Raw genomic sequence first — 16030 nt, 5'->3', positions numbered from 1 at the left:
GTTTTTAGCAGCTCCTGCCCAGATGTGGCAGCAGTACTCGATCCTTGGACGTACTTTGCTTTTATACAGATAGAGAATTGCATTAGTAGTGAGATATCTTCTGGAGTGGTAGAAGGATCCCACCATTTTCCCAGCGTCCCTGGCAACAGATTTGATGTACATGTTCCATTTCAGATCAGGAGTAAAGGTCAAGCCCAGAAGCTTGTCAAAACATGGAGCCTCCCCAAGACGAGAGCCATCGATTTCAATTGATACCAGATGGGGATCAGAGCGTTGATGATGTAAAGATAGAAGCTTGGTTTTGGATGCATTAAAAGTGACCAGCTACCTCTTCCCCCATTGTACCACGTGCTCAAGATCAGAGGAGGGAGAATTAGAGAGAACTTTATCATTTACAGCCTTTGATGTGTAGCCGTAGATGGTCATGTCATCAGCATAGATGTCAAGGAATGATTTAAGTATGTGTTTTGGGAGATCATTGATGTAGATCAGGAAGAGAGTTGGGCCCAGGATGGACCCCTGGAAGACTCCAGCATTAATACTGTGGGCCTCTGATTTCTGCCCATCAACCACTACTCTTATGAACCTATCAGAGAGAAATGATTTAATGATTGAGAAAACATTTCCAGTAATACCGTAGCTGGAAATCTTGTGAAGTAGGCTGTTATGCCATACCTTATCGAAGGCCTTCGATATGTCAAGAGCAATTGCCCTGGAAAGGAAACCTTTATCAAGAGATTCACTAATCCTATGTGATATAACCGTTAGCACATCTGCTGTAGATCTTGCAGAGCGGAAACCATATTGCATGTCACTAAGAAGGTTGTTTCTGTTGAGGTGGTTGACTACTTCTTTATTTAATATGGATTCCAACAACTTACTCATGACACACAGGAGACTTATTGGTCTGTACTGAGAGGGAGATGACTTTTCAAAATTTCTTAAATACAGGGCATACTGATGAGGTTTTCCAGGGTGTTGGAAAGCACTTCTCCTTGAGGCCATGCTTAAACAGTTTTGTAAGTATGGAGGCAAGTTCAGGTTGGAGCTTTTTCAGCACTATAACTGGAATGCCATCAGGGCCAGTTGCTTTACTGGAATCAAGGTTCTTGATTAGCTTGGCGACCTCACGCACAGATATTTGTATGTTGCATAGCGTGTTGTCTGTTATAGGAGGAAATACAGGGAATTGATGGTCATTGTCACATAGGGTAGAATTAGCTGCAAAGTTCTTGGCAAATAGTCTGGCTTTGTCTGATACTGACGAGATGACCTCAGGTCCATTGATGATAGTTGGGATAGAACGCACACTTCTGTTCAAGATCCTGTTTGCTATTTGCCAAAACTGGTGGGAACCAAGCCGCTGCTCAGCTACTTTGGATTTAACAGACTGAGCATATAGCTCTCTTGCATGTTTTATTACTCTTTTACAATGGTTGCTGGCAGTTCTGAAAGCATCTTTAGTCTCAGTACATCTATTACGTTGGTAGCTATGGAAAAAGTGATTTCTGTGTGCGATGGCAGCAGCACATTCTGGGGAGAACCATGGCTTGCTGTTAGGTTTTTGTTGGAATGTTTTGGATGGTATGAATTGGTCTATGCCTACAATTAACCATTCGGTCAGGTCTGATACTATAGAGGACACATCCTTTTTAAACATGGAATGCAGAGGTAGGTCAGATATGAATGTACGGAAGCTGTCCCAGTCAGCCATAGAGTATCAATATACAGTACAGTGGAGAGGTACGTCTGAAGACTTATTACATTTCATTTTTATCTTAACTGCTACAATAGAGTGGTCAGAGGATCCCAGAGGAGATAGAACGGAACATGAACACAGCTCAGGGGAAGTTGGGAGGAAAAGGTCTAGAAGGCTTGCATATTGACCAGGTGTATCGGGCACACGGGTGGGTTCGTGAACAATATGAGTGAGGTCATAGGCAATGGCAAAACCATGACAAAACCTCCCCTCGTCATCGGTTTTATTTGAGTGGGTCAGCCATTCCACATTATGGACATTGAAGTCACCGCAAATGTGAATGTTAGCCGAAGGATGAGCAGACAGGATGTGGTCAATTTTCTCAAATATGCTCTTAAAGATAGTAACTCCACTGTTGTGGGGCCGATAGAGGGCAAATATAAATGCAGTGGTGTAAGCTAGTGCAACCCGAAAGCACATATAAGGTAAATTAGGGTCTTCTCTGGAGATATCCCTACCACATGGAAAGCCATCTTTGATGTAAGCACATATTCCATGCCCATGGCGATCTTGGGGGTCAGATTTAGATGTTAAGTTGGAGTATCCTTTAATTATGAATTCGTCTAGAGAAGTGGTTGGCCCTATGCCAGTTTCACTTAGAAAGAATATGTCCGGTTTCGTCTCCTGTAATTGTGTTTCAACCTCTGGAAGATTGGAACGTAGACCCCTGATGTTGGAGAAGGAGACCTGGTAGGAGGGGTCTACATTGTTGGATGGGGTTCTAGGTTTATTTGTGTTTCTTTTTTGGAAATTTGCCATAATTGAGGTTTTGGGGTTTGTGGAGCAGGTCGGTAGACTTAGTTGGAGTAGGGCAGAGAGGGGAAAATTAGAGAGAAAAGGACAAGAATTTTTTTTTTTGTGGCACATGATAAGGTAAAGCCGTAACAATTACCCACTAGTATGGCATCGAGAGGCCCTACCAGAAACTACTGAAACTACAGAATCCATTCACCAAATGGCAATACAGCAGCCCCAGTACTTTACACCTGCTGATAGGACAGCCTCCTTAGTGGTTAATCCAAGGTTCGGGTCCCTGAAATTTTCCGATATTTCAGGCTACTCTTTACAAAGTACTACCGACCTAGAAAGCAGCTTTTTCTTCACCCTTTGTCAGAAAAATCACTCACTGGAAATTAAAAAAAAAAAAGGTGATAAGGACTTATTAATATCTACTTAATAAGTCTGTTGCCCCATTCGCGGCTTAGGATAGTACTTGAAGATAGTCTCCCCTCCCATGTTAATGCATGGATACTTTTTGTTTTTATCTAGGTTGAGCTGGGATGTTAAACCGTTCCAGCTCCACCCCATAATAAATATGCTATAATGGAACTTTTATCAAATTGAAAAGTCTGGTTATTTTTAACTCATTTATAAAGCTGGTTAAGAAGTAATACCTTTATGGTTATGTATTAACTTTAACTAGAAGTAATGCAAAGTTCAATTTCATGGGAGACTCTTCTTTTTTTTTTTTGTTTTAAATATAAGAAAAAGTATTGGTTAATAGTATTTTTGACAAAAAAAGATTTAGGAGAAAGATAAGAAAACAAGACAAATATTCAGGATTAAAGTCAAACCTGTAATAAGGAAAAATAAAAAAATAAAAAACTAGACATGTTAGTGTTTTTAGATTAGTAGGCTGCAAAAGTTTCTTAGCTTTTGGGACCATAGCGTCCGACTTACCTTGGAGGCGATAGCTTAAAGAGGACGAATGCCAGCCAGCCAGTCAGTCTGCTTTTATGCCGATATTTAAAGGGTATGTTGGTTGGCGGTGGGAGGAGGAGGGGAGGGGGTCTTGGTGGGTTTTGTATTTTTATTTATTTCTTTTAAATTCAACATTGAATTATCTATATAATGCCAGAATGTTCGACCACCCCATAATAAATATGCTTTAATGGAACTTTTATCAAATTGAAAAGTCTGGTTATTTTTAACTCATTTAAAAAGCTGGTTAAGAAGTAATACCTTTAGGGTTATGTATTAACTTTAGCTTGAAGTAATACATACTTAAGAAGAAAAAAAAAACCGCATGTTTTTGAGTTCAGGTAATATGCAAATATAATTTGGGAAATTTAGTGAAAAGGAGATTTTTCTTGTTGTACAACACTGCTTTCATTATGAAATGTGTTTGAAACAAAGTGATCGTTCACTTCAATATCATTCTGTTGCATTGCTGCTGTACTTTTAAGAATTTTTTTTTTACTGTTAGTCAGTCCAAACAAGGCATATTGGCAGTAAGATGTGTAGTAGGGGTTAGATTCATAGAAACATCTTAAGTGGGGAGTTTTGTAGCGAGGAGATTGCATTTAAATTTCTGCATATTATTGCAGTCAGAGAACATGGCATTAATTCCAAAAACAAGTAGTTTGAGGAAAGACATTATTAGAGTAAAAAGTTTTTCGATATCTGGGGGTCTATATTGTGAAAGAATGTGATATATAAAAATGTGATATATTTTTATTTTTTAGTGGTGATAAATGAGTAGGATGATATAAGAGTAGAGGAGACACATGATATGATGGAGATTGATCTCTCAAATTTACAAGCCATTAGACTCTTTCAATCTCAAGTTGAGTTAGTTTATATAACGTTTTGAACACTCACTTGTAATGCTAATCCTGAGATTTTGCCTGCATCATTAGTGTAGTCACATCTCTTAAGATGTTTATTTAGTGACAGGTATATTCACATCTGCAGGAAACTTTTACAAGTGACTCTGCTTTATATCATCAGATATTTTATTTTCCAGACAGCTGCGTCTCTCTTTCAATGAATTTGTAACTTCTGGCCAGGTTTGTGTCTGTTAAGTAGGTTTTATTTATTATTTCCAGGTGCTATTTCTTATACACCAGATCTCATATTCAACACTTAAAGCTATACTGTGATCTGTCTGTATGACCTTCACCTTCACCGAGGTGCACGACTTATATGATCTTCACCGAGGTGCGCGACTTGACATACAAAAAAAACAGCCTCTTAATCACCTGCTAACGCACGCGTCACTGTAACGTCCAATGACAACAACAACAACAACCTTCTCACTCGACCTGCCTTTTATACCACTATCACAATCCCTTCTCTTGCGCATGCGCCTGTAGATTCCTGACAACCTCGAGACTTCCGCTTATAAAAACCCAAGTTTTGTTGTCGCGCATGCCTATACAAGGCACAAACACGAGGGCGTTTGTTTTGTTGGTAAGTACTACACTCCCCCCTGATCTGATGATCACATAGAGTGCACTCCGGGGGTGGCCTCTTAGTTCGTTGGCTTCTGCGAAGGGTGGTATTTACAATCTCGGATTCAGGTTCTGTTTCTGGTTCTGGGTGAGATTCTGGTTCTGGTTCTGATCCTGCCTGATCAGACGAACTACAACTACCACTCTCTTGCTCGGTGACCTCACTCATCAGCAGCTCATCATCTGATGATTCATCGCTCTCTGTAGTTGTGGGATGTACTTCACTAGCTGGGTGAAGATCGTGCACATGGCGTGGGGTTCCATCAACAAGGACCGACTGCTGGCTGACCACTCCAGATATTCGTCCTCGCTTGAACGTGGTGGTGCACCGGTTTCCAGGGAGTCTAACCCAAACTGGATCCCCTACCTTGTATTTGTCATGTTTCTCCTCGTCGATTGGTTGGACAGTGTCAATGCCCTTTATCTTAACACGGTATTTGTGTATGGCATTGGCCGGTGCTGTTGTTAGTGTCTTCCCATCCTTTAGTGTGATTTTATACCAATACGTGGCCTCCGTAATGGTGCATTGCTTTCTGGCAGCAATTCTCTTGATGCTGCGATGGCTCCTCTCAGCAATGCCATTCCCTGATGGCACATGAGCATATTGCAGTCGTAGTCGGACACCCCACTCATTCAACAACTGCCGAACTTGGTGGTTACAAAAAGCAGCATCGTTGTCCGTCAATATCTCTTCCGGCGCACCTCGCTCAGAAAAGATAGATGACAGTTGGCGGACAACATTCGCTGAGTCCTGCCTGGTCATTTGCCGCCACACTGCAAAACGAGTGGGTCCACAGTCGATAAGGGTTAGAAAGGGCTTACCACTGTAATGAGTAATATCCATTGCTAATCGTTGGCACACATGCTCAACTTCCAATCGCCCATTCTGCCATTGCTCAGGTGCAGGATCGATAGACTGGCATGCCTCACAGTGCTTGATGATCTGCCTGACATCCGCCCTTGTCACTGCCGGGTCCATACGCCTCGCAAAATACAAAGTTCTTTTGATACCTGGATGTCCACTCTGCACAGGAATTCTTTGTATTTGGCATGAGCTAATCGCGCCAACTGCGCAAGATCGAGCAGCGAACTCCACGCCTGTATTCACAGCTTCATACCATTTGTGAGGCACATGGGTTAGTTGGTCTGCACGATTACAGTGTGATGCCACGAGTGTTACACTCACCAACAGGTCATAATCTGATACCAGACTTTTCAGGGTGTTTAGCCTCCGCCGGATTAACATCTCAATGGCTGCCTTAGTGCGGACTCTCGTTCGTCCCGAAAGAGTGTCGGACACCCAGTGGTAGACGCAGAGAGAATCCGTGTACAAGTGTAACTTCTTTGACTGCCATTGCAGTGCCGGATGTAAACCCTTCACAACAGCATCCAGTTCTGCCAGGTTGATGCGTTGAGCATCATTCACGGGTCGCAGCCAGCATGCGTCTTCAATTACATTTCCATGTTGCTCCAATAACACTCCCAATGCCAAAGAACTAGCGTCAACCCACACATTCACAGTGTCCCCATCGACACACCATTCTCGACGGGCAGGGTTCTCCTTGTTAACTCTCTGTAGGGTTTCTGTCGTCATCAGTTAGAAGAGCATCATCAGATACATCATCCCAACCTGTAGTTACTAAACTTGCCCTGCGTTTGATGACGCCCACAGCTGCTCGGAGCCAGCCACACGCTGGTAAGTGACCAATAAGTTTCCCACACAAGGAAAAAGTAGTCCGCCGCGTAATAACATCAGGGATGTTTGGAATCTCACTGCCACGCCTCCATCGTAAGGTACCATCTTTCCCGCAAACGTCCAATCCTAATACCCGTGCTCCATCCCTCAGACGTTCGGGATCCTTGCACTCCAACCCGAATTGAGCTAACTTTTCTCTGACGTGCGACGCAGATTGTACGTCTTCATTGATGTACACATCGTCAATATAGGCCGATGTTGCGTCCTCAGTTGTCTTTTCCTGGGACAACACTGCATTTACGATAGTCTTCATGATTTGCGGTGCCACATTCAGCCCAAAGCCAAGTCGAGTAAGGCAGTATCTCTGACCCCGGAACCACACTGTCTAGAACAGCCACAATGTCTCATCCACTCGCACCTGCAAATAAGCCTTCCGCAAGTCTACTATAGACACATTGGAGCCCTTCTGGCACCATTCTCTCAGCTTGCTGGGGCACACGTCAGCATCGGCAGTGTACGTCTCAATGTATCTATTGAGTTCACGATAATCCAGCACTGGACGAACTTTTGATTTGTTATGCTGGACTACTGCCATTAAGGGAATTAGACCCTTGGGTGGTCCCAGCTTGTTGGGGTAGGGGATCAGCCATCCATCCTGGATCCATGCCTCAAGTTCCTTCTCGTATTCATTATGGGCCTTGTCGGGTATCGAGTACTTTGCAATGCTATTCTTGAGTTCGGTTGGCGCCCTTCCTTCTGTCCACTTCCACGATGCAGTCCATGCTTTTTGGTGAGTACACCTTAAAATCAGGCCGATTAATGTGAACTGCAGCACACACTGGGGTTTCCAAAAATCGCACAGTCCCATCTCTTCCGATAACCACTCCCCCCAGTGCCTTAATAGCATCATATCCCAACAGTACATCGAATCCCAGCAAATCCCCTCGCATCACCAGCACATTAATGTCTGCGGCCACACCAGAGTCTGTGTGGACTTTGACAGTTCCGGCTCCACAGCAAGCTTGCATATTGCCACCTATTGTGGTTACTTTGATGTACTGCTTTGTCCAGTTTCGACACAACTTAGCACTCATGATGGTGTGTGAGCACCCGGAGTCGAGAAGAGCTGAACAAGGCACTTGGTCCACGTACACATTTATTGTCGGTTGCGCCTCAATTAAATCTTGTCCGGGGAACAGGGCGGCGCTGACGTCCTGCCCTCTGATGCATTTCCCGCACAATTTTAGGATAAATGTCCATAACTACCACATTGGAAACAGCGCGGGCGCCCCCGCCCCTTGTTAGTACAATTTCTTGTGAAATGGCCTCGCTGGCCGCAGCAGAAACATCTCCCATTGGTCGTGGGTCTCAAACTGGGACTCTTTTCAGCATTAGTCTTCGCTGCCTGCGCCATCATTACAACCGGTTCCCTCAGGTCCTCCTCATCTCTGATAATGGCTCGAGCGCATTCTAACAAATGTTCCATGGGCGTTGCAAATACGCTGGTGGGAGCCCTCAACAGTTGCTTAACATGGGTGGGAAGGCCGGCCACAAACGCATATGCCAGTGTTTGCTCTGACACTCCATTGCCAAATAGAACTGCAAGTTTCTTCAGCTCCGCGAAGAAGACATCCACGGTTTCTCCTGGTATGAGCTTCCTAGAGACAAATGTTTCGTAGGCCGTGCAGGGATCCATGGCAAATGCCTTGTATAAAGCATTTTTTATACAGGTAACATCAGCCTTCTCCACGGCACTAAGTTGCTGATATACACTTAGGGCGCCTCCAGCCAATCTCAGGGGAATCACGGTATGCACCCCCTTTACTTCACAGAGGTTGCAGGTCAGCTCAACCCTTTCGACCCAGTCGAGAACAGAAGTGGATCCGTCGAATTCGGGCATCAGTTTTAAATCAAACTTTGCCCCAGCCATAGTTGTCCAGGAAAAGAGACAAAACAAAATAGCCGAAATAGCTTATGACCTTCACCTTCACCGAGGTGCACGACTTGACACACAAAAAAAACAGCCTCTTAATCTGCTAACGCACGCGTCACTGTAATGTCCACTGACAACAACAACAACAACAACCTTCTCACTCGACCTGCCTTTTATACCACTATCTCAATCCCTTCTTTTGCGCATGCGCCTGTAGATTCCTGACAACCTCGAGACTTCCGCTTATAAAAACCCAAGTTTTGTTGTCGCGCATGCCTATACAAGGCACAAACACGTGGGCATTTGTTTTGTTGGTAAGTACTACAGTCTGTCTCTCTCTCTTCAAAAAATAAAGATATTAAAATGTTATAAAATACCGGAAGCAATTACATACGTTCCTTCAACTACACTGGGTGTATTGAAGGCAATCACTCTTTTTAAACTATTTCTTTATTTCTCAGCCCAAAAGATCATCCCACTTAGATTTTGACTGATCCAAAACACGAACAAAAAGCACATTCTTTCTACCCGGTAAATAGTTCCAAGTTAAAACATTGTCAACCAAAATAAATGCAATCTGGTGAAAATCAATAATTCTTCACTTTTGTCTCCTTTTCATGAGTTTACATTCACGTTTTCTGCTTTCTTTAATTTTACTAATTTAGATACTTATTATGATATTTTTTTCTTCTGCATTTTAGTTCTGTCCTCAACTTGTGCTAATCTCTTCAGGTTTTGATTCAGCATACGGAGATCCAAAGGTATATATATTATTTCCAAAAAGCATAATTTCTTTATTTATTAGCGAGGGGAGTATTTTCAAGCAACACCATTTATAAAGAAGAAATGGAATGATGTTGTACTCCCCTCCTAAATGAAATTGTGTTACTCTTGGCAAGCAGTTTCTATCTCATGGGGTTTCTATCATTTTGTCATTTTATTGTTGACAGATTAACATGGGTGCAAATATATCACAGTCTGTGGTATCGCTTATAATGACAAGTTGAAATCCTATCAGATGTGATATGGCGTTTTCATTTTATTCTCTTTAATAAGCTATAGAAAAAATGTCAACTTGTCTTCACTTAATTGCTTACAATATGGTGTGTTGTATTTTGGCATAAAATAATCGATTTGCCGCAAACCTGGCAAAGAAACTAAAATCTTAGTTTCTAAGTTAGTTTTTTTTTCTTTTTAGGACTTTATAATCAGTCAAGTTAAGCCAATGATTCCTTGCCTGCCACCAACTTGAAAACTTCCTTATAATCTATAGCATTTATTAAAGACAAGAATTCACTGACTGCATTCCTGTGAAGAAGGATAAGATTTCTCCCACATTTCTCTTGCTGGCCATGAATTGTGCCAACCTATAATGCTTAAGAATAAAGTTCTGGTGGCCAAGTGGCACATATAATACACAACGCTCCACTTTACTTGGATTAGACATAGGTTTCAAAGACTTTAATCAATCAATCGGTTAATTATATCATGCCCTAGCATTGCCCCGATTGTTTCAGGAAAATATACTTTCACACAAATCTTTGAAACAATCAGTAATATTATAATAACATTCTAATAATATATAGACAATAGAATATGTCAGGTGCAGAACATATTGTTGAAAGAAGATCATTTACAAACTAATCTCAACATTAAAAACATATGTGCAGTTATGGTATAACATGACCTGATAAAGAGTTGGCAATTTTCAAAATTCTATATTAATGAGTCAACACAAAAGCCACTTGAGAATAATGGATTGTTGGATGATAAAGAATTTATGAGAAAATGCTGTAAATTTAACGAATCAACAAAACACTATAATAATGCATGCAATATCTTTTCAGTTGGGTTCTTTTAAAATGGACTTCATTTAAAGTCTAATGAATTTTCTTTATCATTTTTTGGTGAAAGATTTTGAGGAGAACAGACTAGGATCAAAGTGTAGTATTTGTTATAAATGTCTGCAAAATACATTTCTGTATCCAAATTTTTTACTATAATAACCACGTTTGTTAAAGTGTTCTTTTTACTTTAATAATTTACTTATTTCTTCTGCAAAATATTTTGAAAGTTAGATTAATCAAAGCAAATTTTATCTCTGCTTTCTGAGCTTATTAAATATCTCTTGCTGCTTCCAATAATAAATATGTGCTCTTGATTCCATCAAGATTTGTTCACAAATCACTACTAATATTTTTTTTTGTTTCTGCTGCTGCTACTACTACTACTACTACTACTAATAATAATAATAATAATAATAATAATAATAATCATGATAGTGATGTTTATTTTTTATGATATCATAGTGAATATTATTATTATATATTTTTTTATAAAAGAAAATGTGTGTAAATGTTATTATTTTCCAAACATTTGTGGAATGTCTTGTAGCAATTACATGAAAGATCTATTTACATGTATATGTACGTGCAATCCCTTGCTTAATAAGTTGTGGTATGGTTAGTGAGAACAGGCACCTCCAAATTTATGCATTGATACAAATCAATTGCTGCATTACTGCCCGTCAGGGTTAGTCGATTTTCTAATTATAACATGTACTGGATTGGGAAAGTTGCAAATTACCATAAAGAATCATCAAACGAGTTATGTTTCTCCAAAACTTTGTAATTATTTGAGGAAATGAATTTAAAGATGAAATTATTGTAAATTCGGTGCTGCTCAATAACATAAGTTGGTAAAATTTTGACTGGGTCTTGGAGAAACTAAATATAGTAAATGCTTTTCATAATAGATATTTTAAATGGCAGTATTCATACTTGTCTCCATAAATTGATTAAATGTTAATAAAAAGAAAAAAATGAAATACTGTACAATATTTAGTTTAAAATACAATTACTACCTCACAAATCCAGTCCCTTTGTATTACGGTAATTTGCTGTAATGAATTAACTCCCTTTAGCCGATTTGTCTTAACAATATTTAATGTAAAAACATAATTAAATCTATTGCAATTTCTATTAAAATAGACTATTTAAAGCATCGTTTTAAAAATTACTATTACAAGTTGTGTACATCCCAAATTAAATAATGTTGCATTAAAAAAGACTAAATTATTAAAAAATCAAAACAATAAGATCTATGGTTTTAATTCATTTTGATTTTTAACATTTTTTTTTTTTTTTTTGCTAATGACTTTGTACAAGGGGAAAGTGAGACACTTTTCTGTATGGTTATCAAAAATTGGGATGTTCTGGATAGAACAACAATTAAATTTCTCCTTTCATTGAGAGCAGGACAGATACTATATTTTGATCCTACCTTGAGGGCCTGGAAAATGAATCAACACTTATCGAGACCAAACAACTGAGATAGATAGATTTTATTTTACTTATATTTTTATTTTAAAGTTTTTTCAATTTATTATTTTTATTCGCCCTAAACAAACTCACTGTGACGTAAGGTGCCACTACTATTAGGAACCAGATTTATAGGGGCATTCTAATTGGAGAGCTATGCAGCAAAATGTTTGTTCTCATTACATTTACATTTCTATATGTTGGTACAGGAACGAAAGCAGTAATTCTAAAGGCAAATAATCTAAGAAAAGAAACTATTAGAGTGGAAAGTTTTCGAATATCTGGGTACTTTTACATTGGAGAGGTGGAAATTTGTTACTAGTCTGGTTTGCCAAATATATTTACCTTGAGGAAGTATGAGGGCAATTAATTCCTTGAAGCACATTTTATGGAAGTATTTGTAAAATAACATTGCCACGATGAGGAACTTGAGCTTGGTACACAGTGTTGGGCTGATTAGGTTTAGAGGCTCTTTGTGTCGCCTCTCCAGAAGAGAGAGACTAGTTGTTGATGCACCAGTTCAAATGTAGCTACAATACTCCATACATATGTGAGTGGTAGCTTATATTGGCAAATGCAAAAAGATTATAGCCTGGTAAAAGGAGTCTATGTTCTTTACATCAGACTTGGCAACATTTATTTATTTATTCTAACTCATTTTGCCTGAAAATGTCCGTCCAATGAGTTGAATGTTGAATTTTTGGAAAAGATGCTATCAACCATCATAATTGGTGGTTGAAAATGTTTTTTATAGTTGTTAAAGGTAAGAAATTTTGTCTTGGTAGCATTAAATATAACCAACAACAAACGGGGGAGGGAGTATAAAGATTCAGCCATTGACCTGAATATGTGTGTAATTTGGAAATATTCATTCAACACAAGAATCTGTAGAGGAAAACTTTGGACTTTGGGTCAAGATCAAAGTGTAGTATCTGTTCTTCAGATGCTACACTTCAATTTCTTGTTCTCTGTCAGTGGAGGAGAAATCCTTCACGACTCAGACAATTTTTATTTTTGTTCCTTTTCTCCACATTAAAAAACGACCCTGGTGTCTAACTCTGTCCCGTGGGGAGGCATTGTAAATAGGAACACAAGAATCTGTACAACCTCCACTGGTCCACAAAGTAAATTGTGTGAAAATGAATACAATGATTAACCTCAAGTAACATTTACACCAGTTTGGCATCCTCTAAGTGCTTGTTTTAGTATTAAGAAAATAAATTAACTGACCAGAGACTTTTCTTAGAATCTATAGTGGGCATTTTAAAGAAAAGTTTTACTCTACTTGAAAAAAAAAAATGCCTATTAAATATAGTTAAATTTGGCTATCAACCTAATATGCTTATTGATACTAAGTACTTACAAGTAATGCCTGACAACCTTAATAGCTTCATCAAATTCACACATTCCATAACTATCAACTATATATTTTCAATATGATTAAAAGGATCAAGAAATGGCCACTTGAAATTTAATGCATTACGTTAAAATAATCTACAACATAATGATTTTTACTGCCTAAAAATGTGTTTTACTTCATTGACAACTCAGACAAATTTGCAGTGTGAGGCAGAAGTAATGAAAAAAATTTGAGCCATTAAGTAAACATTTATTTATTGACTAAATTAGTTATCTTGTGAGATAGCTAAGATTGAAAAAAATTGGAAAAGAAAACATTGGTCTCATCTAAGTAACCTTTCACAAATCGATGCAAATCTTTATTTACAGAAATATCTTCTGAAAGTTGTCAGATTTGCTTTAAAAGATTTGAAATGGCAAATTAATGACAGAAGCTCAAACAAGATGGATGATGTCATGATTTCTCGATTGCCTATGACCTAACACAAATTGTTCACAAACCTGCCTGTATACCCGACTCCAACAGACAATATGTAAATCTCCTTGATCTTTTTCTTACAACGGCAAAAAGTAGCATGTTAAAGCCGGTGATGTAGTAATTGGAAGCGGGAGGGGCAATTTTACATTTTAGTTATCTTTCATTTGCTTTATTTTATTTGATTTATTTTAGTGAAATTAGATGATCACCTTTTCTGTTTAAATATTGAAGTTGCTAAGTTCTCTAAAAGATTTATAGGCCAAATGTTTCAAAAATGAAGATTTTACAAAGTGTATATGCAGATAATTTTTTATACCATTTCCTCAAATAAAAGTGAAAATAAAAGATTTACTGTACTAATACACAACTTTTCCTTCCCAAAGCAAGTTGACAGATGTGAGTAAAAAAAAAAACCAGTAAAATAAAGTTTGAGTACATTTTCTCATTTATTTTCTCCCTTCTGACAGAATATTCACTGTAAGATATTTGATTAGATATTCATATACTTTTAACGTATTCTAAAAAAAGCTTTATATCCAATGATAGATCTGTAAACTTTTTTCAAAAATTTTAGAAAATTATGCCATTTCAGTAAAGTAAAAATGCCATGTTGACTACTTATTGGAATTAGATATATTCTAAGCAAAGATAGGTAGGCAGTCAATCCCAGCTTTTGTCCATGATAACCTCAGCATATATATGTATTTATTTATGCATATATACATATATGTATATATTTGTGTATATACATATATGTATATCTATGTATATATTTGTGTGTGTATATATTTGTGTATATACATATATGTATATATATGTGTATGAGTATCTTGTGTAGGAGACGGGGAGTCTCGTCGTGGGCGACGAAGCGTTTCACTGAAGAACCACGGCAACACACAGCGAACCAACAACCAATGACAGCCACGGCGCAAAGGTAACTAACTCGTGAGTGTGTCCGACACCCAGTGGTGAAAAGTGAGTCAGTGTGCACACGCAGTTTCTTCACTTCCCATTGAAGTGCCAGGTTAATGCCCTTTATTACAGCGTCGAGTTCTGCCAGGTTGATATGGGCAGCATCATTCGCCGGTCGCAGCCAGCAGGCATCCTCAACTACGGCCCCATCTTTCTCCAAAACTACACCGATCGCTAGAGAACTTGCGTCCACCCACACGCTCAGTTCGTCTCCCTGCACGCACCAGTCCCCTGTGGCGGGGTCATTCTTTTTCACACTAGCGACGGTCTCCTTTAACATTCGGACCAATAGTTCGTCGGTTATCTCATCGTCCCAGCCTTTGGTGACCGCATTTGCCCTCCTTTTTATGACGCCTGTCGCCGCACGAACCCATCCGCATACTGGAAGGTGCCCCACAAGTTTCCCGCACAGGGAGAACACGGCACGTCTTGTGTAAACGTCGGGTACTGCGGTTCCACGCCTCCACTTCAGGATCCCTCGCTCCTCTTGAACGCTCAAGCCCAATACGCGGGCGCCATCCTCAAGCCGCTCAGAGTCCTTGCAGTTTAGACCAAACTCGGCAAGTTTGGATCTTACGCGCGAAGATGACACAATATCTTCGTTCACGTATATATCGTCAATATACGCCGATGTTCCCTTTCTGATCCATTCTTCTTGTGACAACACGGCATTGACGATAGCCTTCATTATCTGGGGTGCTACGTTTAGCCCAAATCCGAGTCGCGTAAGACAGTATCTCTTCCCGGAAAACATCACTGTCTGGAAAGGCCACATCGCCTCGCCGATCCGGACCTGCAAGTATGCTTTTCTCAAGTCCAGTAGGGACACATTGGACCCCTGCCGGCGCCACTCTCGCAGCTTGCTGGCACAGACGTCGGCGTCCGCTGTGAACGCATCAACATGCGCATTCAACTCGCGGTAGTCCATTACCGGCCTCACTTTTGACTTGTTAGGTTGGGCAACTGCCATCAGCGGTATCAGGCACTTGGGGGGTCCAAGTTTGTCGTAGGGGTATGGAATCAGCCAACCGTTCTTAATCCATTCACGGAGCTCGCTTTCGTATGCAGGCCTTATCTGGTCGGGCATACGGTACTCTGCCACTTTGTTTTGTAGTTTGGCCGGTTCCTTGTCTTCTGACCACCTCCAAGTGGCGGTCCACGCCTTCTGTTGGTCGTCGAATTCTGCACTGAAGTCCGGCTGGTCGACTCTTAGTGCTGCACACACCGGGGGCCTATCCTGAAACTCTATAACGCCAGCGCGTGTTATGCGCACGCCGCCC

At 39.9% G+C, this 16030-nt stretch overlaps 1 protein-coding gene across 1 annotated transcript in view; it reads left to right on the top strand.

Annotated features, from left to right (window-relative positions):
- LOC145278212 (polyamine deacetylase HDAC10-like) overlaps positions 1 to 9873 on the top strand; it is a 222075-nt gene extending 212202 nt beyond the window's left edge. The window contains exons 12-13 of the mRNA XM_080130499.1: positions 9323 to 9382; positions 9820 to 9873. Coding sequence (XP_079986625.1) covers positions 9323 to 9382; positions 9820 to 9873 — 114 coding nt within the window. The remainder of the gene's footprint in view (positions 1 to 9322; positions 9383 to 9819) is intronic.
- Positions 9874 to 16030: the final 6157 nt, after the last annotated feature.

This window comes from Euprymna scolopes, chromosome 6 (genome assembly GCF_053919585.1).
Source record: "Euprymna scolopes isolate OS-2025 chromosome 6, ASM5391958v1, whole genome shotgun sequence".
In the NCBI taxonomy this organism is placed as follows: domain Eukaryota; kingdom Metazoa; phylum Mollusca; class Cephalopoda; order Sepiida; family Sepiolidae; genus Euprymna; species Euprymna scolopes.
This window is presented reverse-complemented; position numbering and strand designations above follow the sequence as displayed.